Raw genomic sequence first — 25,295 nt, 5'->3', positions numbered from 1 at the left:
CTGGCGGTTTTCAAAAGGAGGCTGGAGCCATCTGCCTTGCATGGTTTAGACACAAGAAATCCTGCATCTCGGAAGGGGTTTAGACTAGATGACCATTGTGGTTAGGGTGACCAGACAGCAAGTGTGAAAAATCGGGATGGGGTGGAGGGTAATAGGAGCCTATATAAGAAAAAGACCCCAAAATCGGGACTGTCCCTATAAAATCGGGACATCTGGTCACCCTAGTTGTGGTCCCTTCTAACCCTATGATTCTAAGTCTACACAGCAATGAGAGTCCTGCACACCCAAGTCGGCTGTCACGGGCCAGTCGCTGGCTTTTCTTTGCTGTATAGACATACCCTGTGATCTTGACTAGTGCAACATCTTTTTCTCTGGCCTTGATAAATGCTATCTTGCCTCATTCATATCTTTCAGAATGCTGCTGCAAAGATCATTCTCCTAGACTGTTGCTTTGGTTATGTCTCTCCTCCTTTTGCATCCGTCCATTGTCTTCCCCTTCTCTATCACATCAAACATAAACTGCTTGTCTTCACATTCAGTGCCCTTCATGGCCTGTCTCCACCCTACCTAGCATCTCTAGTGTAACCCATGTTTCCCATGGGAGCTCCTTCCGCAATGGATTCCCTGGGTACCTACTGCTGCAGAGGCAGACTGCGGTGACACCCCACGTGTACAGGCTGAGGACCTTGCAAACAGGGCTGGTGATTTGCTAAGAGAAGGGGAAATGAGAGTGGAATTAATACAACAGAGCCACTTAAACCGACAGTTGCTTAGAGAAGTGGTTTGCACTAATCCTTTTATGTCTCTGTTCTTCAGAAGTGGTTTAAGAGGATTACGGCTCAATAGACCACTCCTCACCCTGTCCATCACCACCACCCTGCAGGCCATCAGACACCCATGTGCTGCCGAGTTAGGGGAGGGCTGGTTGGAGGGGTCCTGGCACATCTCTTGGGCACTGGCATTGGTCAGAGAGCGGAGCCCCAGAAGCAGGCCTTTCCTTGCTCTGCCCTCTTGGAGCAGCTGTGCTACTGCTCTGGGCCGTGCGATAGCAGTGAGCCACAGCTCTGTCCCCTCCCTCTCATTGCTCGAGTACTCCGCCTGCAGCATGGCTACTCCCTCCCCAGTAGGCGGAAATGCCCTCAGCTGGAATTGAAACAAAACTGCAGTCTCCTCTAGTGGAATACCCAGACCCACATGATAGGAATGCGGCTTGGAGCATTGCTTGGTGCCACTCAGTGAAGGAATGTGTTGAAGGAAGCCAGTGGCTGCAGTATGGCCCAGTGAAGCACACTGCGAAGGAGGAGGGCAATGAGCAGGATCCCACTTTCTCTAGCGTGGTGAGGAACAAAATACTCCAGGAAGAGGGAAGAATGAGTGTGTCACTGCCGGAGCCTGGCCAAGCAGTGCCCAGGTGGAGGGAGTAGCCATGCTGCAGGCGGAGTACTCGAGCAATGAGAGGGAGGGGACAGAGAGCTGTGGCTCACTGCTATCGCACGGCCCAGAGCAGTGGCACAGCTGCTCCAAGAGGGCAGAACAAAGGCCTGCTTCTGGGGCTCCGCTCTCTGACCAATGCCAGTGCCCAAGAGATGTGCCAGGACCCCTCCAACCAGCCCTCCCCTAACTCGGCAGCACATGGGTGTCTGATGGCCTACAGGGTGGTGGTGATGGACAGGGTGAGGAGTGGTCTATTGAGCCGTAATCCTCTTAAACCACTTCTTCAGAACAGAGACATAAATGGATTAGTGCAAACCACTTCTCTAAGCAGCTGTCGGTTTAAGTGGCTCTGTCGTATTAATTCCACTCTCATTTCCCCTTCTCTGAGCAAATCGCCAGCCCTGTTTGCAAGGTCCTCAGCCTGTACACGTGGGGTGCCTAACCACTGCGCTGTCACCTCAGTCTGCCTCTGCAGCAGTGGGTACCCAGGGAATCCATTGCGGAAGGAGCTCCCACTGAGACAGAGATTACGTTCGCTTAAGCTGCCATTACCCTGCAGTGTTTAATTATACAGTCACCTACAGCATAACTGGTTTTTGGGACTCTCTTATTCCCAGTGACCCTACCATGGAACTCACCCCACTGCAATTCTCTCTGGTACGGTTCTTATGCCTGGATGGCCACTGGCTCTCTTGGCGTGTCTTCCCTTCCCGGGACTGTGACTCACTCTCTGTGGTGCTTTATCTGTTAGTTTGGTCTCTTGTTTTGTTGTCTGTTTAATCATTTTTGAATGAGAAGAAACCCAACAGTTCTGGAGCATGGACCAAGCAAGAAACCAAAAGCTTGGTCTGCATTACACCTCATCATAAAAACCTTGGGTATGGCTAGCACCTACAGATTCCTTCCTTCTTTTCTTTTCTTTTTTTCTTTAAAGAAGGTTAAATATAGTATAATCCTCGGAAGAGAGCAACTCCTGTTGTAAAACTTGGTGTCCAGCATAAAAATTAACCAGCACTTTTACTAAATCAAGACCATTCTGCAAGAAACAAATAATGAGATGTCAGCACCCTCTGTCTGGAGGGAGAGAAAGAGCTGGGTTCTTACTAAAACAGCTTCCTACCTTCTGATTGGTACACTAGAAAGAGAACATTTACAGAGGCTCACCCTCGTAACACAGAGCAAGGGTTCATTGTGTGGGGGGGAATCACTGCATCACCAAATGCACAGAGGGAGAAAGGGAGCAAGTCTGTAAAGAAGGGAGAATGTCCTGACAAAGAGCATCTGGCTGGTGAGTGTCTTGTGGCCCGTAGCCCTTGCTTTGACAGTGTCTTCCGGATGGTTGTGCAAAGCAGCTGCCAATGGCTCCTCACACAATGGAAATGCCATTGACTTTGAGCTTTGTCAGGGTGAAACAAAGATTTCAGCTCCTTTGCCCACAAGTTTATTTGTGCAAATAGCAAAATCCCTTCCCCGGCCTATGTGGCTGGGCTGAGACTGGAGGAAAGAGTAGTCGAGTCCCTTGGGGGGAAGGTTTCCCTAGTAAACAGGATCATTTTACAGCTGAGTCAGAGCTTTTGACACAGGATGCGCTATAAGAGAAGGTGGGTCTGAGTCGCCTTCCCCTGACTGTACTTGGTTTTCTGATGCTCAGCAGCCAGCCTGCCCTGTTCAGGCAAGAGGCTTTCAGTCCACATCCTGCGTGCTGATTTTTTTTTCTCATCCTGATTTCCTACTTAGTTAATTCAGCAGGGATTCTCTCTCTCTCTCCTCCCCCCTCCCCCCACCCCTCCGTTTGCCATCTCTGAGGCGATGACAGCATCGAGAATATCTTATTTGGAGTTAATCATCCCCTAGACAGAAGGGTCTGGGTAAGCATCGGTGGGGGCACTGGACTGCAGGGCCTAGGAGAGGCCCAAGGTGAAGCGAAGTCTTGGAGATCTCTCCATTTTAGAAAGGCGATTCCATTTCACGGAGGATTTCGAAATTTGGTTTAATTAAGAACAAAACCCAAAAATGTTTAGATTCTCCAGATGGGAATGGTGCCCCACCTCCGGGCTGTCCGGCTGGTGGCTGTGGACCTGGGAGCCCAGGGTCCCCAACAGCCCACCAGGCACGCTACAGAGGACCCAGGTGGGCAAGTGGCAGAAAACCAGGTAGGTTTCCATCAGAGCCCTGCCCGAATTCCATCCAACCTTCAGCAAAATCAAACTGTCCGTGGTTTTGTCAGAAATTTTCTAACCAGCTCTACTCTGATTTGACTGTTGTGGCATGTTTGATATCACTCAGATTCAGCACCTTTGGAGGATGTATTTGCTCTCTCTAATTCAGTGAAAGAAATGTCTCCTGCTGGCAGAGTGAACAGGAACTCCTGCTTCCTCTCAGCTCCCTGCCCAGGTCCCAGAGCCAGCTAGATTGGATTGCAGGCCTAAAACAAAACTTCTTAATACAAGAGATGAATCCTCGCTGCTAAAGCAATGAATCCTGCACAAACTGTCAGGCTGGCCCATTTGCATTGTACGATTACAGTAAGCATCGCTTAGCAAGATCTACGATGCCTTGTCTGCCAGCAGCAGCCTGCTTTGAGCGCTCTTAGCCAGGTGTTCCCCTCTGCCCATGCAGATGTGTTAGCACCTCCCGTATGCTTGGTTAGTGTTTAAAAAAACATGCTCTGCATTTTTAACCAGTTTTTATGAGGCCTTGTGGGTTATTGTTATAAAGCACCAGGTGCATTTATAGGATGCAAATAATGAGAAGCCAAACACACTATAGCCTCTTATTTCGCTCCCCCACATGCGTATGTATTAGCTCTTGTGCCACTGCCTAATCACCTCTTTCCTCTTCTTCCTGTAGTGGCTGAAGGATCCTGGCCCTCGTAATGAGAAGAGGACCCTCTTCTGTGACATGGTGTGTTTTCTGTTCATTACTCCCCTGGCCGCAATCTCGGGCTGGCTGTGTCTTCGTGGTGCCCAGGATCACTTGCAATTCAACAGCCGGCTGGAAGCCATCGGACTGATAGCACTTACTATTGCACTTTTTACTATCTACGTCCTTTGGACACTGGTGAGTGAACAGCAACATGCAATAGATGCCAAGTGCCACCCAGTACCTGAGCCCAGGGCCCTGTTACATTTAAAGGGGTTTCTCAGTTACAGGAATTCAAAGCAGAGTATCCCAGGAGGATGGTTTATGTTCCCAGAGCTCAGTCATGGCTGTGTCTGCACTTCCTCCATAGCTGCCAAGGGGCAAATATTTGGTTGTTCCCATTAAATACAAATGAATGAAAGTTTAAAATGTAACCTGCTGAGGTCAATGACACTTGAAAACGAGTTTCTGCCCGTGCATGCTAACTCACTGCACATCATCAGGAACGTCTGCAGATGGACATTAGGGCAACATGCCCTTTTGGTGTAGTGTGTGCAGTGTGGGATGTAGAAGTGGACAGACCAAGCCTGACATTAGCATGGGGACCGGTGTGGTTAGCGAGCATGGGGAGAGGAGTAAGAAGCCCAGCTGTTCTTTGTCTTCCTGTTTTCAAATAAAAATCCCCGAATCTTGGCACTATGGTAAAAACAATACTGTGGATAAAATATTGTCTGAGCCACCCAAAGAGCATAGGAATCTGCACTCCTGTCAGCCTGGTCAAAGGCTCTATAAAAGATATCAGTGAGGTATAGTCAGGCTCTGTCCAAGAGCAGCACTGTTATGGCGAAGAGGGAAAAGGAGCACTAGCCTTTAGAATGGTTTGTGGGACTCCTCTTGGAGATCAGCTGGGGTCACTGAAATTCCAGTAGGAAGCTATCAAAAGGATTTCTTAAAAGCTCTGAGAAAATGGCCAGGGGCCACAAAGTGCTCTGTTTAAAAGTCAGACTCCAGCGAAGCTGGAGGAGACCTGCCTTCCTCTTCTCACTTGAAAAATTGTAACAGTAAGTCTCTCTTGTAGCAGAGCAGTCATTTCTTCTTCCATTGTAGGTGTGTGTGCTCGCCACATGCACCGGTGCTGGAAGTTTTTTCCTCATTGGTATCCGTAGGGGACCGGCTCTGGCACCCTCTAGAGTGGCGCGCATATGCACTGGTATAAGGGGCGCTGCCAGCCCCGTCCCTCCCTCAGTTCCTTCTTACCGCCAGTGCCCCGTGGCTCCCTGTGCTCTATCAAGTTGCTCTCTTTCAGTAGTTGTTTGAACTTTTATTGTGTAAATAGTTGTAGACAGGGGTTAGTGTATTTAGTTATTCATAGTCCCCCGAGGGACTGAGCCGCTCCCCGGGCTTCAAGCTGTGCAATCACTGTAAGAAACCTATGCCAATCAAAGATCCACATCTTGGTTGTTTGAATGTCTGGGTGAGTCCCACATTCGTGAAAAGTGCTGTATTTACAAAGGATTCAAGCTTTGGACCAGAAAGGAGAGAGACATCAGGCTCCATGCACTCCTCATGAGGTCTGCTATTGCACCACCCTCGGAGCCTGCACATCTGGACTCGGTGCCAGTACTTTGGCATCGACAAGAAGTGTGTCCCCAGCACTGGCTGCCTCGCGACCCCAGTCCTTGTTACCGGTACGGGACAAAAGGCACAAGGAAGGGACACTCCGCAGGGTCCCGTAAGGGTAAAGATAAGGGAAAAGAGGAGCCTGGACCGAATTGGGCCATCTCGCCATCACAGGAGCATAGCCAGGTGGCAGCCTCGCCTATTGGGCTTAGTCCATCCCGTGACCTGCCTCCTACCCCAGGGAGTGGTAGAGGCGTGTGGTACCTCATGGTTCCGTCCACCCCAGAAGCCTTTTAAGCAGCAAAAGACATCTTCTCTCTCCAAGTGCCGCCTATTCCTCAGGAAGAAAGGCTTAAGGACCCCTCCTGCCCACCCGTTTCTGAGGGAAAGCCCTCAATGGCACCCCTGCAGAAGTCACCCCCGCGGCACCGTACCCCGGCCCACTTGCCAGGACCAGATTGCAGACCCGCGACAACTCAGCAGGTTCCCGGCGATCGCCGAGCTCCAGGCACCAATCTCTGGGATCCACACATCGATCACCAGATCTGCGGGACTGGGCCACAGAGGTGCGCCACCGGTCCCCAGAACTCCGGCAGCGGTCACCCGAAAGGTGCCACTCCCTGGTTCACAGGCGCCGCTCACCAGAGCCCCACCTGGAGTCTCAACACCGCTCTTTGGAGAGACACTGGTTTCCACAGCCCCGGGCACAGTCACCGGAGCCCCATCGCCAGTCACCGGACCATTGCCGGTCACCGGAATCCAGACGTCAGTCACCGGAGCGTCATAGACAATCTCTGCGCTCCTGATCCCACCATTCCGGAAGCGGGTGGCGTCGTTCTCCAGATTATTACCAGGCATATGAGTAGTGCTGCTGATTTCCGGATATGCGACATAGCTCAGTGGGGTCCCGATACCACTGCCCAATTGGCAGGCACAAGACCGCCAGACATAGTGGGGAAGCCTACCCTACGGTGGCGCCACCGTGGTCACCAGAGGAAGACTGTTCCTCCTTCCTTGGGCTATGAGAGTAAGGAATTGATGGCCCCCAAGGGACCAACTGCCACCTGCCCAGCAAGCGGGTTCTTCCCAGGCATGCGGCCGCAGGGTCAGTGGCCTGGGCCCTGGCAAGTCTATAACACATGGGCAGTTCCCCAGGCTGGGGGACCTCAGGCCCAGCGCTCAGTCTCAGGGGCACTGGAAGAACCTTCAACCTTAGTGTCTCGACCGGCCACGGGCTCGGATGTCACATCAGTCCAAGGGGCCCAAGAGCTACTTCCTCCAGTGGACGTGGTTCGCCAGGCAGTGGGGGTTCCCCGCCCCTCTTCCTGGGCTGGCCGCTGCCGCCTCATTGCTTGATGAGGCAGTAGCTGGCCCACTGCAGACTGATGACGTCAAAGCCCACCAGGAGCTGCTTAAACGGGTGGCAGCCAACCTGGGACTGCAGGCGGAGGAGATGTCCGAACCCACGGACTCCCTATTTGATGTCTTGCGGCAGCAGCCCCGGAAAAGGTGGCTCTATCCGTGCACGATGGGGTAGTAAAAAATCGTAAAAGCCCTGTGGCAGACCCAGGGCCAGTGCAAGGATATTTCGTGCCCTAGATGAAACTTCCACCTTGCGTCCCCCCTCCGGCCCAGGGAGCCAGGGCCGCCCTAGCTATTTTGGTGCCCTACACAGCCCAGGCCTCTGCAGGGGGGCTGTGTGGGGCCCCGTCCCAGGCCTCCACAGGATGGGGGGGCTGGTCCCAGGCCTACGGGGGGGAGTGGGGCTGGCCACTTCCTGTGGGAAAGGGAGTGACCCAGCCCCAGCCTGCTCCGCTCCCCTGCCTCCCAACCGTGCCGAATGCGAGTGCAGGGGGGTGGTTCCCCCTCCCCCCAAGCCTGGGAGCCAGGGGAGCGGAGCAGGCTGGGGCCGGGTCATTCCACTTCCCAGGAAGTAGTCAGCCCCCCAGCCTGCTCTGCTCCCCTGGCTCCCAGGCTTGGGGGGAGGAGGGAACCGCCCCCCCAGCACTTGCGGCTGGGGCCGGGTCGCTCCACTTACCATGCAGTGAGTGCAGGGTCGGGCCTGGCTGCAATCTTCAGGGGAGTGGGGGCGGGGGTGGGGGCGGGAAGAGGTGGGGTTGGGGCGGAGCAGGGGCGGGGCTATGGGGAAGAGCCAGAGAGCCCCCCCTGCGGCAGCTCCCAGCCCTGCGGTGCCCCCCTCCACCCGGGGAGCCCCCCCGCGGTAGCGCCCTGCAGCGCCCCCCCGCCTCCCCTCCGCCTGGGCAGCTCTGTAGCAGCTCCCCGCCCCAGCTCACCTCCGCTCTGCCTTCTCCCCTGAGCACGCCAGCACCGCTCCACTTCTCCCGTCTCCAGGCTTGCCGCGCCAAACACCTGATTGGCGTGGCAAGCCTGGGAGGAGAGGAGAATTAGAGCGGGAGTGGCGTGCTCAGGGGAGAAGGCGGAGCGGAGGTGAGCTGGGGTGGGGAGCGGTTCCCCTGCATGCCCCCCCCCCCGCTACCCCTACCCCAGCTCACCTCCACTCCACCGCCTCCCCTCAGCATGCTTTTTGGTGCCCCCAACCACTTGGCACCCTAGGCAGCCACCTAGTTCGCCTAGTGGTTGCACCGGCCCTGGGTAGACCCCATCATCCCTGCCACCCATTTCTAAGAGGGCAGAGTGCAAATACTACGTTTCTGCAAAGGGGTTTGAGTACCTATATACACAGCCCTCTCCCGGGTCTCTGGTGGTCGCGGCTGCCAACGAGCGCGACAGGCAGGGGCAGCCCAGATCGACCCAAAAAAATCAAGATGCCGAACGACTTGATCTGTAGGGCAGGAAAATTTATTCAACAGCCAGCCTACAGCTTCGCATCGCAAACCACCAGGCTCTGCTCGGCAGGTATCACTTCAGTGTATGGCAGTCCATGGCCAAGTTTGCTGATTCACTCCCGGAGGACACCAAATGGAAGTTCGATGCCATACTAGAGGAGGGCAGGGCAATTGCAAGAGTCTCCCTCCAGGCCACCTCAGATGTGGCAGACTCTGCAGCCAGAGCGATGGCCTCTGTGGTGGCCATGAGAAGGGCATAATGTCTTCAATCATCCAGTCTGTTGGCAGAAGTCCAACAGTCCATTCAGGACCTCCCGTTCAACAGCTCGGCCCTGTTTGCTGAACAAACGGACAGCAGATTACACGGCCTAAAAGACTCGAGGGCCACTCTTTGCTCGCTGGGCCCGTACACTCCGGCCCATGCTAGAAAGAGATTTAAACCTCAGCAAATGCAGAGGTTCATGGGCCAGACCAGAGTGGAACCGTACTGCAGAAAGAGATGGGGATATAGGCGTTGCCAAAGCCAGTCACCTGCAGTGGGGCCGCATTTGGGCTCGAGCCGTGCCCCTCACAAAAACAGGCAATCATTGTGAGGGGACGTTCGAGGGCGACCTCCCAGCCTGCAACCAGGATCTGTCTCACCCTTTATTTTCCCACCATTTGTTATCTTTCCTTCCCGCTTGGACCTCCATAACTACAGACCGCTAGGTCCTCAATACAGTGGCAGCGGGGTCTATCCTCCAATTTGGTTCTATCCCCCCTTCCAACACCCTTCCCCGTCCCTTCTCAGGGACCCATCTCACGAGCAATTGCTCGCCTAGAAGATGCAAACCCTCCTGTGTCTGGGCGCCGTGGAGGCAGTTCCAGCAGAATGAAGAGGGAAAGGTTTTTACTCCCGGTACTTTCCCATTTTGAAGGCCAAAGGAGGGCTACGGCCATCCTGGACCTGCGAGACCTCAACAAATATCTCAAGAAGTTGACGTTTCGCATGGTCTCCCTGGCCTCCATCATCCCCTCCCTGGATCCTGGAGACTGGTATGCCATCCTCGACCGAAAAGACACTTACTTTCACATCTCAAAATTTCCCGGACACAAGAGATTTCTACGTTTTGTGGTCGGTCAGACACATTACCAGTTCGCAGTGCTCCCATTCGGCCTAGTAACAGCACCAGGAGTGTTTAGAAAGTGCATGGCAGTGGTTGCAGCTTACCTCAGACATCAGGGGGTCCAGATCAATCCCTGGCTGGATGACTGGCTCATTAAGGGTTGCTCCCACAAGCAGGTGCAGTGCAGTATTGAGGTGTTGCAAGCCACTTGTCATGCCCTGGGCCTGTTGATAAACAAACAAAAATCAACATTGGTCCCTGCTCAGAGGATAGAGTTCATCGGAGCAGTCCTTGACTTTACCCAAGCCAGAAGTTCTTACCACAAGCCAGGTTCAGAGCAATGTCAGATCTGATTGCCCAAGTCATCGCACACCCAGTCACCACAGCTCAGGTCTGTCTCAGACCCCTAGGGCACATGGCTGCGTGCACCTACATACTCCAGCATCAAAGACTGCGGCTGAAGTCCCTTCAAATGTGGTTGTCATTCCACAGCCAGACACCCCTGGGAGGGGTTCCTCATGATCCTGGCCCAGTTACTCACCTCCCTCCAATGGTGGTGCAACACGAATCCGGTGATGGAAGGGGTTCCATTCGTGGCTCCATGGCCCACAGTGTCCCTGGTGTCGGATGCGTCCAACCTCGGCTGGGGAGTGCACCGTGGTGCCCTCAAAACTCAAGGACTATGGTCATGGGAGGAGCTGTCGCTTCACATAAAGGTCAGAAAGCTCAGGGCCATTTGCCTGGTGTGTGAAGTGTTTCTCCCCCCCATCTATCTGGTCGAGTGTAACGATGTAAATAGTGGTTAAAAAAAGTAAACGTTTAAACTTTTAAAATTGTACCAGTTAAATGTTTAACCATTAGGCTCTGCTGCTGTCCTACGCACCTGGGATCCTGGTTGCGCCGCGTCCCCCACGCAGAGCCCTGGACGCGGGGCCGGCAGCCAGGATGCTGGGGCACAGGTTGGCAGCTGAGACTCTGGGCACAGGAGGCCAACAGCCAGGGTGCTGGGGGCCAGCAGTGGAGTCCCGCAGCAGTTTAAACGTTAAGCATCAGTCTTATCGGTAAGGTATTATGGTTATCGATTAACCATGTAACATTTTACATCCCAAGTCGAGTGTGGTGCAGGTACTGACAGACATCGCGGCCTCCATGTTCTGTGTCAACATACAAAGGGGGAGCAAGGAAGCCCTTCGCCTGTGGGACTTCTGCATCCAGCACACTATCCACCTGGAAGCCTCAAACCTCCCTGGTGTCCGGAACACGCTGGTGGATCGCCTCAGCAGGTCCTTCTTCTCTCACTACGAGTGGTCCCTCCACTCAGAGGTTTCCCAGATGCTCTTCCAGAGATGGGGAGCTCCCCAAGTGGACCTGTTTGCCAGCAGACAGTACAAATGCCACCAATTCTGTTCACTACAAGGCCTCGACAGCAGTTCGCTGTCGGGTGCCTTCCTTCTGTCATGGTCAGAGGGTCTCATGTATGGCTTTCCACCAGACCTGCTAATCAGCAGGGTCCTTTCCAAGATCAAGAGGGATCAGGCATAAGTCATTATGATCGAACCGGCCTGGCCTCGCGAGCATTGGTTTGGCACTGTCATGGACTTGGCAGTGGCAGCCACATGGACTCTTCCTGGCCATCCGGACCTGCTCTCTCAGGATCACAGACGGTTGCTGCACCCGAACCTCACTTCTCTCCACCTCACAGCATGAATGCTGCGTGGCTGAGCCCCAAGGAGCAGGCCTGCTCCCATCAGGTTCTTCTGGAAAGCAGAAAGTCCTCCACTAGAGCCACCTACCACATGCATCCGACAAAGTGGATATTCACCCACGACAGCTTATGCTCCAATATGTCTGTTAGTCTATAAGGTGCCACAGGACACTCTGTCGCTTTTTACAGATTCAGACTAACATGGCTACCCCTCTGATACTTGACTACCTTGCGAAGTGGGAACACTTCTCTTGCTAGGCTTTGGAGCGGAATATTTCCCGTTAGTGTCTCTTTACAATCCATCCTGGACTACCTCCTGCATCTAAAGCGCCAGGGCCTTGCCATCGATCAAGATGCACTTGGCAGCCATATCAGCCTTTCATCCGCACGTCCAGGGAAGATCAGTATGCTCACATAAGATGATCGGGTTCCTCAAGGGTTTCAAGAGGCTGTTTCCTCCGGTCCGGGATCCGATTCCCCAATGGGACCTCAATCTAGTCCTTTCCAGGCTTACTTGTCCTCCATTCGAGCCTCTTGCTCTCTCTCTCTCTCACACCTGTCATGGAAGGTCGCATTCCTTCGGCGAGGCGAGTCTCCGAGATTAAAGCCCTCACTTCGGAGCCCTCGTAATCGGTGTTCTACAAGGACAAGGTGCAGCTGCAACCCTATCCTGCCGAAGGTGGCGTCGCGCTTCCATGTCAATCAGGATATCTTCCTCTCAGTGTCCTGTCCCAAGCCTCACAAGACCAACGAGGACAGACACCTGCATGCTCTAGATGTCAGGCGTGCCCTGGCTTTCTACTTTGAGTGCATCCAGCCCTTCCACAGATCAACTCAGCTCTTTATTGCAATAGCTGACAGGAGGAAGGGTCGTCTGGTGTCCTTTCAGAGGATTTCAAACTGGATCACCACCTGCATCCGCACTTGTTGCGAGTTGGCGCAGGCTGTACCTCCACAGATAGTGAAGACTCATTCGCCTAGAGCTCAGGTGTCTTCGGCTGCCTTCCTGGTGCATGATCCTATCCAGGACATCTGCAGGGCTGCCACATGATCTTCGGTACATACGTTCACCACGCACTACACCATTACCCAGCAGGCCAGAGATGACGCTGGATTTGGCAAAGCTGTGTTGCAGTCGACACGGCCATGAACTCCTGCCCGCCTCCAGAGGTACTGCTTGGGAGTCACCTACAATGGAATGGACATGAGCAATCATTGAAGAAGAAAAAACGGTTACTAATCTTTCATAACTGTTCTTCAAGATGTATTGCTCATGTCCATTCCATGACCCACAGTCCTTCGCTGCTGTCGGAGTTCTGACTAGAAGGAACTGAGGGAGGGAGGGGGCCGGCAGTGCCCCTTATACCAGCGCATACACATGCCACTCCAGAGGGCGCCAGAGCCAGTCCCCTACTGATACCACTGAGGAAAAAACTACCGGCACCAGTGCATGTGGCGAGCACACACACCTACCATGGAATGGACACGAGCAACACATCTCGAAGAACAACAGCTACGAAAGGTTAGTAACCGTTTTTGCTTACTCACAGTACGCAGTGTTCTCTGTTATAGCAGAGCAGCCTAGCAATACTGCCTTAAAATTGTCTGTCACTGCCTTGGAGTTAACAAGGCACCATAGACTACTGGGAATCTGTAACTGACATTGTTTCTGGGCTCTCTGCCTCAGCTGTGCATGGGATGCTCTGGGCATTGTTACTGGGAACAGGTTCTTCATGCACGCTCCCCATTTGCCCACCTCCAGGGCATGTTGAAGAAGTCAGTCAGGAGCACATGGCCTGAAAGAGGGGAAAAATCAGTCTGAATTTGACAGCTAAAGGCAGTGTCATGTCATGTTGTATCTGTGTGCCCACCCCCAACCCCTCTTTCTGAAACACAAAGAACTGACCAAAGTCTCGGGCATAGTTCCCAGCCTTCTTTGGTTGGAGCCTTCCCCTCCCCACATAGATTGTTGCCCCCTTTCTTCAGTGTTATGCCCCTCACTGTGTTGTGGTTCCTCCGTTTTCTGACCAGTTTCTCTGTGGGTTTGTGGATGTGGCTCTTTATTTTGTTTTCATTCTCCCTCTCCATCCCTTTTCCACTCCCCAAACACACACACGCTGTCTCTGCTGCCGTATGGCCAGAAAGGGAGAAAATTGGAGGTGGGGAGCAAATAGGCAGGTGATGGTTCACAACTCTGTGGGTAGGCCACGACAAGAGTGTTCCCCTCCCCTTCAGCTTTGGGAACCCCAGGTCTGGTGTGAAAACTTAGCCCAAATTGTGCTGCAGCGTCCTGATTTGAAACAGTTTGTGGAGTCTCATGTCCGTCATCCCAGCCTGCTTCAGGGGTTCTAGTTCCATCCAGCCATATGGCCTGGCAAACTTCAGTTGCCTCGTTTCTGGTTCAGGCTGAGTCATGGGCTCAGCTGTGGGAGGAAATGCAGGTCCCTCTGGGAGCAGGGATGTTTTCAGAGGGAAATGAGGAAAGGCTGAAAGCGCAACCGAAGTGTAGTAACTACAGACAGGAAAACAAGTTACTGCAAGAACTTCAAAAAACAGAGCTTGGGGCCAAGCTCCACCATCGCCTGCCAATTGTAGGGATTTGACCATATGAGATTCACTCATTCTCCTGATCCTGCTATAGACCCGCCTTGCTGAATGTTTCCTCCCAGAATGCCTGGTGGGACGTTTATTCTAACCCCAGATCTGGCGCTCCGGCTAACTCATGCACAGGACTAAGATTCCTGTTGCAGTCCCTTACAGAGACACCCTGTACTTCCATGGTATCTCCATAGATCCTCTCCAGAGGGCACTGGGACTGGTGTAAACCAAATCAAGCAAACTCTGGCCCAGGAATGTGTGCTCTCAGCAAATCCAGCTGGTCTGTATTACTAGTTAGGGACAATTTCTTAAAATAAGAAAACAACAGAAATCAAGGTCTTGAGTTTACAAACAATCAGTGAAATTCCTCAGCAAAGGCCTGAAGCTCAAGGCCTGAAGAGATGTGTCCCAGCCACTTCAGGCACAGCTTTGTCTCCCTTAGCTTCAGTGGGCTGTGGAAAGAGTGCAGGAATACATTTTGCAGGGCTCAGGAAAGCAGCTAGTGCTGCCATTGTATCACCCTAGCTGTTCCCAGCATTGTCCTCTACTGGGCACAGACATTCACCTCCCATCCATTCTGTGGCAGGCCCAGGCAGCTCAGTAATCAGACTGATACTTTGTTGTCCATCAGGTTTCATTCCGTTATCATTGCCAGCTGTATTCGGAGTGGAGAAGGACAAATCAGAAAGTCCGCTTAATGATTCCGGACTCCAAGAGCCCTCATCCTGTCCAGCATTCCCTGCTCTCCACCAAGCTCATGAAGAAGAATGCAGATGAAACAACTGTGTGAGTTATCCCATGCCAGGTATCCTCCGAATGGGGCAGCTGTGAGCAAGGAGAGGACGAGAGCGGCTTTTGCAGGAATGTCGGCAGAGAAGCGGATTGAATCTTTTTCTGTGGACAAGATGTGTGGAAGCTGCAGCGACCTGGCAAAACAGTCATCCCAACCAAAGGGACTTTGCACTCAGCGAGTACAGTACTTTAGTTTGAGGCAAACAAACAGATGATAAACATTTGGCTGTGTGAGATGGCCCCAAAGGGCTGAGTCCACAGAGACAGAAAGCCATATGTGTTTATCTGCCAGAATTCTTTCTTAAAACTAAATACGTTATGTGGAAAAAATCCCTCTATATAGCTATATATAAATATTATTTTTAATGGCCATGCATATTGTGTTTCAGTCCTTTTTTGTGTTGATATAGACATTGTTCTAAGCTTCAGTATAGAAGCTGGCAGCCTGATCTCACTCAGAGGTTGAATCTGGGCTGTTTCTCAAGATGAGCATATAAAGAACACTTCTCACTGGACATTGCTAAAAGTTCCCGTCTCCTTTGCACTACATGGATTTTGAGATCATCGCAGCAGGTTTTCTCCTTTGTTTTCTGTAGTGGTGGTGTTGTCCTTTTGACAAGGTTGTGTGTGCTTTTAATAATTATTATAATCCCAGAAGGAGTAAAATGACATAATACTGAATGGAGACATTTTGTATTGTAAAATACTGTAATCTTGAAAATTTCAATCTTTCAGAATATGAAAACTCTCACTTGAAGCTGTGAGCTCATAAAATATGAAATTATCACTTTATCCCTAGGACTCTGCTGTGTTCAGCTGTTGGTATAATATTATTCCCGCTAAAAATAACACAGTGATTGACTCTAGGTGCTAAGAGGATATGATCCTAAAAATCACTGCATGGGCCAGAGACAGCCCCTTATTTGCTTAAAACTACTAAAGGCTAAGAGAGGAGCTGTCGCCACCCCCAAAAGAGCAGAGTTGGGTTCTCATTGGCTAATGTATCCTGTTCATGTTCCCTAAGATCAACATGTACCCTGCTAGAAGTCGGAGATACACTACCATTAGCTCCTGCATGTACCTTACTGGACACGTTCATGTTCTGCAGCCCGAGCAGCAGGTCGGGAAAGCCTTAGGACTCCCTGCATAGTGACCTTCTGTACACACAGCCCCTGGTGCTGCTATTTGGAGAGTAACTGAAATCGCTGCCTGGACCATTGGTGGCCCTAACACAGGTATTTTCCTGGGTTTTCAGGGCTGAATGGCCTCCTGGGTCACTCTCTAGTCCATGGGTCTAGGGCATGGGTTCCTCTTCTTGCCACCTGGTGCATCCAGTTGCCTCTGCAATAAGCTTAGCAAATGGCCCTTGACACCTTGCAGTGGAAGATCTGCCAAGGGATTTCCAGCAACTCTTCCTTAATAGCTAGTGTAAAAGTTCCTCTTCCTGGCTTTGGCCTTCAGTCCTTGCCTCATCCTCTTCCATCCCCCACTTCTGTGACCCTCAAATAATCCCTCCTCTATTTAATATTCTACTGTACACAGTGCTTTGCTTCCACATCCCAGAACAGATCTAGTCGGCAGGTGTTCTGTAACCATGGTCTAGGCGAATGCAGCCTTGGCAAGTGCTCTAATTATAGAGAGCTATTTTGGAGAGCAATATTCTGAGATCCAAATACTGCAACTATTAAGGGAAATAACAAAGAGTAGGCAGGCTTGAATTGTAGCCCTATACTTGCATCCATGCACCATGATTCTGGGACTCGAGTCGCTGAACCCAGAGATGGGATTTAGCTGGGATAGCAGAGTTCTGGGCCTTAGCCCCGTAGTTCCCAAATTGCTGGATTCTAAATCCAACCTCCCCTTTTCCGTGTTCTCGCCTGCCTGGCTGAGCTGGATCCTTTCGCCAGAGCGGCCCCTCTCCCCTCCCTTTCGGTTTGGATCAAATTAAAGAAATCCTTGATGGGCAATGCTGGCCTGACTGACCATGCGAAATGCTCCGCTCTCTACTGGAGTCGATGGTTCCATGTGGCCAGGGCGTTGCTGTGTGGCAGGCTTCCCTCCTGTGTCTGCCTTGCACTATTCATTTGTGATTGGGCGATAGGTTGCTGTGGAACGTCTTTCACTCTTTTCTCCGAGGGTTCTCTGCGGGTTTGTGCATGTTCCCATCACTGATTGAGGGAAAGTCTCTTCTCTTGTCTGATAGCTGAGCAAGTGTGCCTTGTTCCTGGGTACCTGGGACAATAGTTCTCTCCTTTGTCACATCCATACAGGACAGAGGGTTTGCTCCCCTCTTCCCACTGCTGCCTTTCTTCCCAACTTCCTGGGAAGGCCCTTGTCTCTTCCCTTCTGCTGGTTACCCTTCATTCTAGGAGCAGCCTTCCCTTACCCCTTCAGTTCAATCTAGACTCTCCAAGGAGGCTGGCATCCCCTACTGAATTCCTTCCAGCCCTGTGAGACATGAAAGGTTTCAGGGTAGCAGCCGTGTTAGTCTGTATCCGCAAAAAGAAAAGGAGTACTTGTGGCACCTTAGAGACTAACAAATTTATTAGAGCATAAGCTTTCGTGGGCTACAACCCACTTCTTCGGATGCACTCTATATGCACTCCTTTTCTTTGTGAGACATGAAAGGCTCCTTCAGCAGAGGTGCAATCTGAGGGACCAGTGGGTGGCTGCACAACAGTAATCAAAATCCCGTTAGCGTTTGTGTGAAATCACGAGGAGCCCATTCAGACTCCTGGCAGCTCCTGAATGCAGCTGCAGGCTGCGCCACAGGTTTGGCCAGGTCTCTCTAGTGCTTTCCAAGAGCCACCGGAACTCCCTGACACTGGCTGCTGGGTTCTTGGAAAAGCACAGCCACACTTCTAGGCTTAACTGCTCTTAAGTACAAGCTACCGCCCACTCCTTGCTGTTTTCTGCATTTGTGTGTCGCACATGCTGCTCCATTCCTCCCCGGGGTGTGAGATCTGGTTACAGCCATTCACTGTGAAGACACCCATGTCTTGGGTGCATTTTTCTCCAAATGTGTTCCCTTTTCTTTGACCTCCCCAGATCCAACCAGCCCCTGGGAGGTGGGTCCTATGACACATCTAGCACAGACCTAAGTCTCAAAATTCAGCCCATAGTCATGTGCAGTCATGATAATAGTAATGACTCTAATGTAACCAGTCTTTCAAATAGAAACCCAGCGTTGATACAAATCTGCAACTGTGAAACCTGGGAGTCCCTCTCTCAGGTGATAGGGGTGGCTGATCCTCTCCCATGGCAGTGTAGCTTTATTTTCTCTCTGCATCCTTGTATTTATAGTACTTTCCAAGTAATCTGAGTTGTTGCATGTGCCCCTGTAAAATGGTGTTACCCACTTTTGAATCCTCTAGGGCCTCCTCCTTCCCAGCGGAGACATTTAGCTCTTGTGGAGTCTGGAAAATCAGCGTCTCTGCTCTCGCACGTTCTCGTGTCCCGGAGGAAATACACCGTGTGATTATGTAAATAAAAGTGAAACAACTTTTGTGGTGGTTGTGTTGTTATTGGAAGAGGCAGGATGTGCTCAGGGACAAATGCTTGCTGGAAAGAAACAGCCTTCCAGTCTCACTTAGCCAGGCCATGATTATAGAGTACTGCAGAGATTGTCGCAGCCCGGCTTCTGTAAAGCCCCAGCGTTTAGATACCTGCGCTGCTAAGCCAGAGCTGAAAGCTGCCTTCTGGCTAAAGGCATGCAAATACAAGCATCTTCCTCTGCGTCAGAGCCCACAAAACCACACTTGAGGAAGAAGGCTGCACTGGTTAAAAAACCTCTTCTAAACCAGGTTGAAGTGATGGCAGCTATTAAAAAATGATATAACAAATGGAAGAAAGGGAAAGTTGATAGTAATGACTATAAATCAGAAATCAGAGGGGTAGCCATGTTAGTCTGAATCTGTAAAAAGCAACAGAGGGTCCTGTGGCACCTTTGAGACTAACAGAAGTATTGGGAGCATAAGCTTTCATGGGTAAGAACCTCACTTCTTCAGAGGCAAGTAATGGAAATCTCCAGAGGCAGGTATAAATCAGTATGGAGATAACGAGGTTAGTTCAATCAGGGAGGGTGAGGTGCTCTGCTAGCAGTTGAGGTGTGAACACCAAGGGAGGAGAAACTGCTTCTGTAGTTGGATAGCCATTCACAGTCTTTGTTTAATCGTGATCTGATGGTGTCAAATTTGCAAATGAACTGGAGCTCAGCAGTTTCTCTTTGGAGTCTGGTCCTGAAGTATTTTTGCTGTAAGATGGCTACCTTTACATCTGCTATTGTGTGGCCAGGGAGGTTGAAGTGTTCTCCTACAGGTTTTTGTATATTGCCATTCCTGATATCTGACTTGTGTCCATTTATCCTCTTGCATAGTGACTGTCCAGTTTGGCCAATGTACATAGCAGAGGGTCATTGCTGGCATATGATGGCATATATAACATTGGTGGACGTGCAGGTGAATGAGCCGGTGATGTTGTAGCTGATCTGGTTAGGTCCTGTGATGGTGTTGCTGGTGTAGATATGTGGGCAGAGTTGGCATCTATAAATCAGAAGTTAGGACTGAAAAGGGACACAAAGAAAAATCTGTGGCCAGGAGAGTTAAGGACAATAAGGAGGAGTTTTTAAAATATATTAGTAACAAAAAGAAACCTGGCAATTATATTGGTCCATTACTAGTGGAAATGGTAAAATTATCAATAATGCAGAAAAGGCAGACATTTTCAATAAATATTTCTGTTCTGTAGCTGGGGGAAAAACATGATATAGTCTCATCATATGGTGGTAACACTCTTTCCCTTGCACTAGTATCTCTGGAGGATGTTAAACAGCAGTTACTGATGTTAGACATTTTTAAATCACTAGGCCTAGACAACTTGCACACAGGCGTTTTAAAAGAGCTTGTGGAGGAGCTCACTGGATTGTTAATGTTGATTTTCAGTAAGTCTTAGAGCACTGGGGAAGTTCCAGAAGTCTGGAAGAAAGCTAATGTTGTGCCAGGTTTTAAAAAGGGTAACCAGGATGACCTGGGTAGGTATAGGCCTGTCAACCTGATGTCGATTCCAGGCAAGATAATGGAGCAGCTGATACAGGACTCAATAAATAAAGAAGTAAAGCAGGGTAATGTAATTAATGCAAATCAGCATGGGTTTATAATAAATAGATTCGGTCATACTACTTGATACTTTTTTTATGGGATTACAAAGTTTGGTTGATAAAGGTAATAGTGTTGACATAATATACTTAGACTCCTACAAGGCATTTAACTTGGGGCTGCTCAATGTTTTGGTTAAAAAACTAGAGTGATATAAAATTAACATGGTACACATTAAATAGATTAAAAACTGGCTAACTGATAGGTCTCAAAACGTATTTGTAAACAAGGTCATCATTGAGAGGCTGTTTCTCCAGTGGAGCCCTGTAGCAATCAATTCTTGGTTGTGTATGCTATTTAATATTTTTAGCAACGACCTGAAAGAAAATAAAATCACACTGATAAAGTTTGCAGATGACACAACAATTGGGGGAGTGGCAAATAATAGAGAGCAAGTCACTGATTCAGAGCGATCTGGATTGCTTGGAAATTGGGTGCAACCAAATAATATGGGTTTTACTATGGCTAAATGTGAATGTATAGAATCGTAGGACTGAAAGGGACCTCAAGAGGTCATCTAAACCAGTCCCTTGCACTCAAGGCAGGATTGAGTATTATCTAAACCATCCCTGACAGGTGTTGCTCTAACCTGCTTTTAAAAATCTCTAATGACAGAGATTCCACAACTCCCTAGGCAATTTATTCCAGTGCTTAACTACCCTGACAAGAAGTTTTTCCGAATGTCCAACCTAAACTGTCCTTACTGCAATTTCAGTCCATTGCTTCTTGTCCTATCCTCAGAGGTTAAGAAGAACAATTTTTCTCCATCATCCTTGTAACAACCTTTTATGTACTTGAAAAAACTGTTATCATATCCCCACTCTGCCTTCTCCAGACTAAACAAACCTAATTTTTTTCAATCTTCCCTCATAGGTCATGTTTTATAGACCTTTAATAATTTTTGTTGCTCTTCTCTGGACCTTCTCCAATTTGTCCACATCCCTCCTGAAATGTGGTGCCCAGAACTGGACACAATACTTCAGTTGAGGCCTAATCAGCGCAGAGTAGAGTGGAAGAATTACTTCTTGTGTCTTGCTTACAACAGTCCTGCTATGAATGATGTTTGCTTTTCTTGAAACAGTGTTACATTGTTGATTAATATGTAGATATTGATCCACAATGTCCCGCAGATCCCTTTCTGCAATACTCCTTCCTATGCAGTCATTTCCCATTTTGTATGTGTGCAACTGATTGTTCCTTCCTAAGTGGAATATTTTGCATTTGTCCTTATTGAATTTCATCTTATTTACTTCAGACCATTTCTCCAATTTGTCCAGATCATTTTGAATGTTAATCTTATCCTCCAAGCACTTGCAACCCTTGCCAGCTTGGTATCAACTGCAAACTTTATAAGTGTACTTTCTGTGCCATTAGTTAAATTATTAATGAAGATATTGAACAGAACTGGACCCAGAACTGATCCCCGGAGGACCCCACTCGTTATGCCCTTCCAGCATGACCGTGACCCACTGATCACTACTCTCTGGCAGCAGTTTTCCAACCAGTTCCGCACCCACCTTATAGTAGCTCCATCTAGGTTGTATTTCCCAAGTTTGTTTATGAGAAGCTCATGCTAGACAGTATCAAAAGCTTTACTAAAGTCAAGATATATCAAATCTACCACTTCTCCCCTTCCATAAGGCTTGTTACCCTGCCAAAGAAAGCTAGTAGGTTGGTTTGACATGATTTGTTCCTGACAAATCCATGCTTTTATTTATCACCTTATTATCTTCTCGGTGTTTGCAAATTGATTGCTTAATTATTTGCTCCATTATCTTTCCGGTACAGAAGTTAAACTGACTGGTCTGTAATTCCCCGGGTTGTCCTTATTTCCCTTTTTATAGATGGGTAGGATATTTGCCCTTTTCCAGGCCTCTGGAATCTCTCTCATCTTCCATGACTTTTCGAAGATAATCACTAATGGCTCAGATATCTCCTTGGTCAGCTCCTTGAGTATTCTAGGATGCATTTCATCAGGCCCTGGTGACTTGAAGACATCTAACTTGTCTAAGTAATTTTTAACTTGTTCTTTCCCTATTTTAGCCTCTGATCCGACCTCATTTTCACTGCCATTCATTATGTTAGACATCCAATTGCTACTAACCTTTGTGGTGGAAAAACCAAACCAAAAAAGTCATTTAGCACATCTCCAATTTCCACATTTTCTATTATTGTTTCTCCCCCCTGCCCTCCCCATTGAGTAACAGGCCTACCTTGTCCATTGTCTTCCTCTTGCTTCTAATGTATTTGTAAAATGTTTTGTTGTTTCTGATCTCGTTTTGTGCCTTGGCCTTTCTAATTCTGTCCCTACATACTTGTGTTGTTTGTTTATATTCATCCTTTGTAATTTGACCAAGTTTCCACTTTTTGTAGGACTCTCTTTTGAGTTTCAGATCATTGAAAATCTCCTGGTTAAGCCAGGGTGGTCTCTTGCAATACTTCCTATCTTTTCTATGCAGTGGGATAGTTTGCTCTTGTGCCCTTAATAATGTCTCTTTGAAAAACTGCCAATTCTCTTGAACTGTTTTCCCCCTTAGACTTGCTTCCCATGGGATCTTACCTACCATCTCCCTGAGTTTTCTAAAGTTTCTGCCAACTTCCTGGTGCAAGTGCTGGAGGAACCAACTAGGGGCCATGGTCCTCTTGACCTGCTGCTCACAAACAGGGAAGATTTGGTAGGGGAAGTAGAAATGGGTGGCAACCTGGGCAGCAGTGACCATGAGATGGTTGAGTTCAGGATCCTGACAAAAAGAAGAAAGGAGAATACGGACACTGGACTTCAGAAAAGCAGGCTTTGATTCCCTCAGGAAACTGATGGGCAGGATCCCCTGGGAGGCTAATATGAGGGGAAAAGGAGTCCAGGAGAGCTGGCTGTATTTTACAAAAACCTTATTGAGGGCGCAGGAACAAACCATCCCAATGTGCAGAAAGAATAGCAAATATGGCAGGCGACCAGCTTGGCTTAACAGAGAAATCTTCCGTGAGCTTAAACACAAAACGGAAACTTACAAGAAGTGGAAACTTGGTCAGATGACTAGGGCGGAGTCTAAAAATATTGCTCAAGCATGCAGGGGTGTAATCAGGAAGGCCAAAGCACAATTGGAGTTGCAGCTAGCAAGGGATGTGAAGGGTATCAAGAAGGGTTTCTACCGGGATGTTAGTAGCAAAAAGGTGGTCAGGGAAAGTGTGGGACCCTTACTGAATCGGGGAGGCAACCTAGTGACAGATGATGTGGAAAAAGCTGAAGTACTCAATGCTTTTTTTGCCTCAGTCTTCACAGACAAGGTCAGCTCCCAGACTGCTGCACTGGGCAGCACAGTATGGGGAGGAGATGAGCAGCCCTCAGTGCTGAAAGAACAGGTTAAGGACTATTTAGAAAAGTTGGACATGCACAAGTCCATGGGGCCAGTTGCAATGCATCCGAGGGTGCTGAGGGAGTTGACTGATGTGATTGGAGAGTCATTGGCCATTATCTTTGAAAACTCATGGCGATCGGGGGAGGTCCCGCCGATTGGAAAAAGGCAAATATAGTGCCCATCTTTAAAAAGGGGAAGAAGGAGAATCTGGGGAACTGCAGATCCCTCAGTCTCTGGAAAAATCAAGGAATCCATTTTGAAGCACTTGGAGGAGAGGAAGATGATCAGGAACAGTCAGCATAGATTCACTAAGAGCAAGTCATGCCTGACCAACCTGATTGCCTTCTATGATGAGATAACTGGCTCTGTGGATAGTATGGATTGGATGAATGGACTATAAGGTGGAAAGAAAGCTGGTTAGATCATCGGGCTCAACAGGTAGTGATCAATAGCTCAATGTCTAATTGGCAGCTGGTATCAACCAATGTGCCCCAGGGGTCGATCCTGGGCCCGGTTTTGTTCAACTTCTTCATTAATGATCTGGATGATGGGATGGATTACACCCTCAGCAAGTTCGCTGGAGGGAAAGGTAGCTATGCTGGAGGGTAGGGATAGGGTCCAGAGTGACCTAGACAAATTGGAAGATTGGGCCAAAAGAAATCTGATTAGGTTCAACAAGGACAAGTGCAGAGACCTGCACTTAGGCAGGAAGAATCCCATGCACTGCTACAGGCTGGGGACCGACTGGCTAAGTGGCAGTTCTGCAGAAAAGGACCTGGGGATTACAGTGAACAAGAAGCTGGATATGAGTCAGCAGTGTGCCCTTGTTGCCAAGAAGGCCAATGGCATATTGGGCTGTATTAGTAGGAGCATTGCCAGCAGATCGAGGGAAGTGATTATTCCCCTCTATTCGGCACTGGTGAGGCCACACCGGGAGTATTGTGTCCAGTTTTGGTCCCCCCACTACAGAAGAGATGTGAACAAATTGGAGAGAGTCTAGCAAAGGGCAACAAAAATGATTAGGGGGCTGGGGCACATGGTTTACGAGGAGAGGCTGAGGGAACTGGGGTTATTTAGTCTGCAGAAGAGAAGAGTGAGGGGGGATTTCATAGCAGCCTTCAAGTACCTGGGGGGGGGGGGTGTCCAAAGAGGATGGAGCTCAGCTGTTCTCAGTGGTGGCAGATGACAGAACAAGAAGCAATGGTCTCAAGTTGCAGTGGGGGAGGTCTAAGTTGGATATTAGGAAACACTATTTCCCTAGGAGGATGGTGAAGCACTGGAATGGGTTACCTAGGGAGGTGGTGGAATCTCTGTCCTTAGAGGTTTTTAAGGCCCGGCTTGACAAAGCCCTGGCTGGGATGATTTATTGGGGTTGGTCGTGCTTTGAGAAGAGGGTTGGACTAGATGACCTCCTGAGGTTCCTTCCAAACCTGATATTCTATGATTCTCAGTTCCCTTTTCTGACCGGCTTCTGTTGCTGGCCTCCTCAGTGAGAAGCTACAAGGTCTGCCCTCCTCCAGCACCATCCATGCAGGGACCTTGCAGCCCTTTGCAAACATGAACGAAGAACCCTGTGAAGTGGGGAGGTAGCATCATCCCCATTACACAAGTGGAGAAACTGAGACACAGAGAGGCGGAAGGGTTACCCATCAAGTCACTGGCAGATCTGCGAATAGACCTATTCTCCTGATTCCCAATCTTGAGCTTTAACCAATGGACCAAGCTTCCCAAACTGATCCACTTTCCTTGTGGCAAATACTGACCTCCTTGTACATTTCACCTAATGCTTGTCGATTCTGGCCCTTGCCATGGGGCCTGGGCCTGCTCCCACCAGCACCTGCCTCACCTCTGAGAGCACCTGG

General features: G+C 49.7%; 1 protein-coding gene and 1 long non-coding RNA gene across 7 annotated transcripts in view; one reads left to right on the top strand and one right to left on the bottom strand.

Moving 5' to 3' along the window:
* The window catches only part of MARCHF2 (membrane associated ring-CH-type finger 2), a 74,698-nt gene extending 56,269 nt beyond the window's left edge, over positions 1-18,429 (top strand). For 2 of the 6 annotated variants that reach the window (XM_065578275.1, XM_005283779.5), the window contains exons 4-5: positions 4,285-4,494; positions 14,764-18,429. In XM_065578275.1, coding sequence (XP_065434347.1) covers positions 4,285-4,494; positions 14,764-14,922 — 369 coding nt within the window. In that variant the 3' untranslated portion in view covers positions 14,923-18,429. Of the gene's footprint in view, positions 1-1,863; positions 3,588-4,284; positions 4,495-5,374; positions 5,537-10,939; positions 11,372-14,763 lie in introns of those variants that run through there. The other 4 variants (XM_042841386.2, XM_042841387.2, XM_042841388.2 and 1 more) reach the window with 3 other exon arrangements.
* Positions 12,442-14,764, bottom strand: LOC135977418 (uncharacterized). Its single transcript, XR_010594898.1, has 2 exons — positions 13,441-14,764; positions 12,442-12,722 (listed from the first exon to the last, which is right to left on the bottom strand). It is a non-coding gene; the product is annotated as an uncharacterized LOC135977418 (long non-coding RNA).
* Positions 18,430-25,295: the final 6,866 nt, after the last annotated feature.

This window comes from Chrysemys picta, chromosome 25 (assembly GCF_011386835.1).
Source record: "Chrysemys picta bellii isolate R12L10 chromosome 25, ASM1138683v2, whole genome shotgun sequence".
In the NCBI taxonomy this organism is placed as follows: domain Eukaryota; kingdom Metazoa; phylum Chordata; order Testudines; family Emydidae; genus Chrysemys; species Chrysemys picta.
This window is presented reverse-complemented; position numbering and strand designations above follow the sequence as displayed.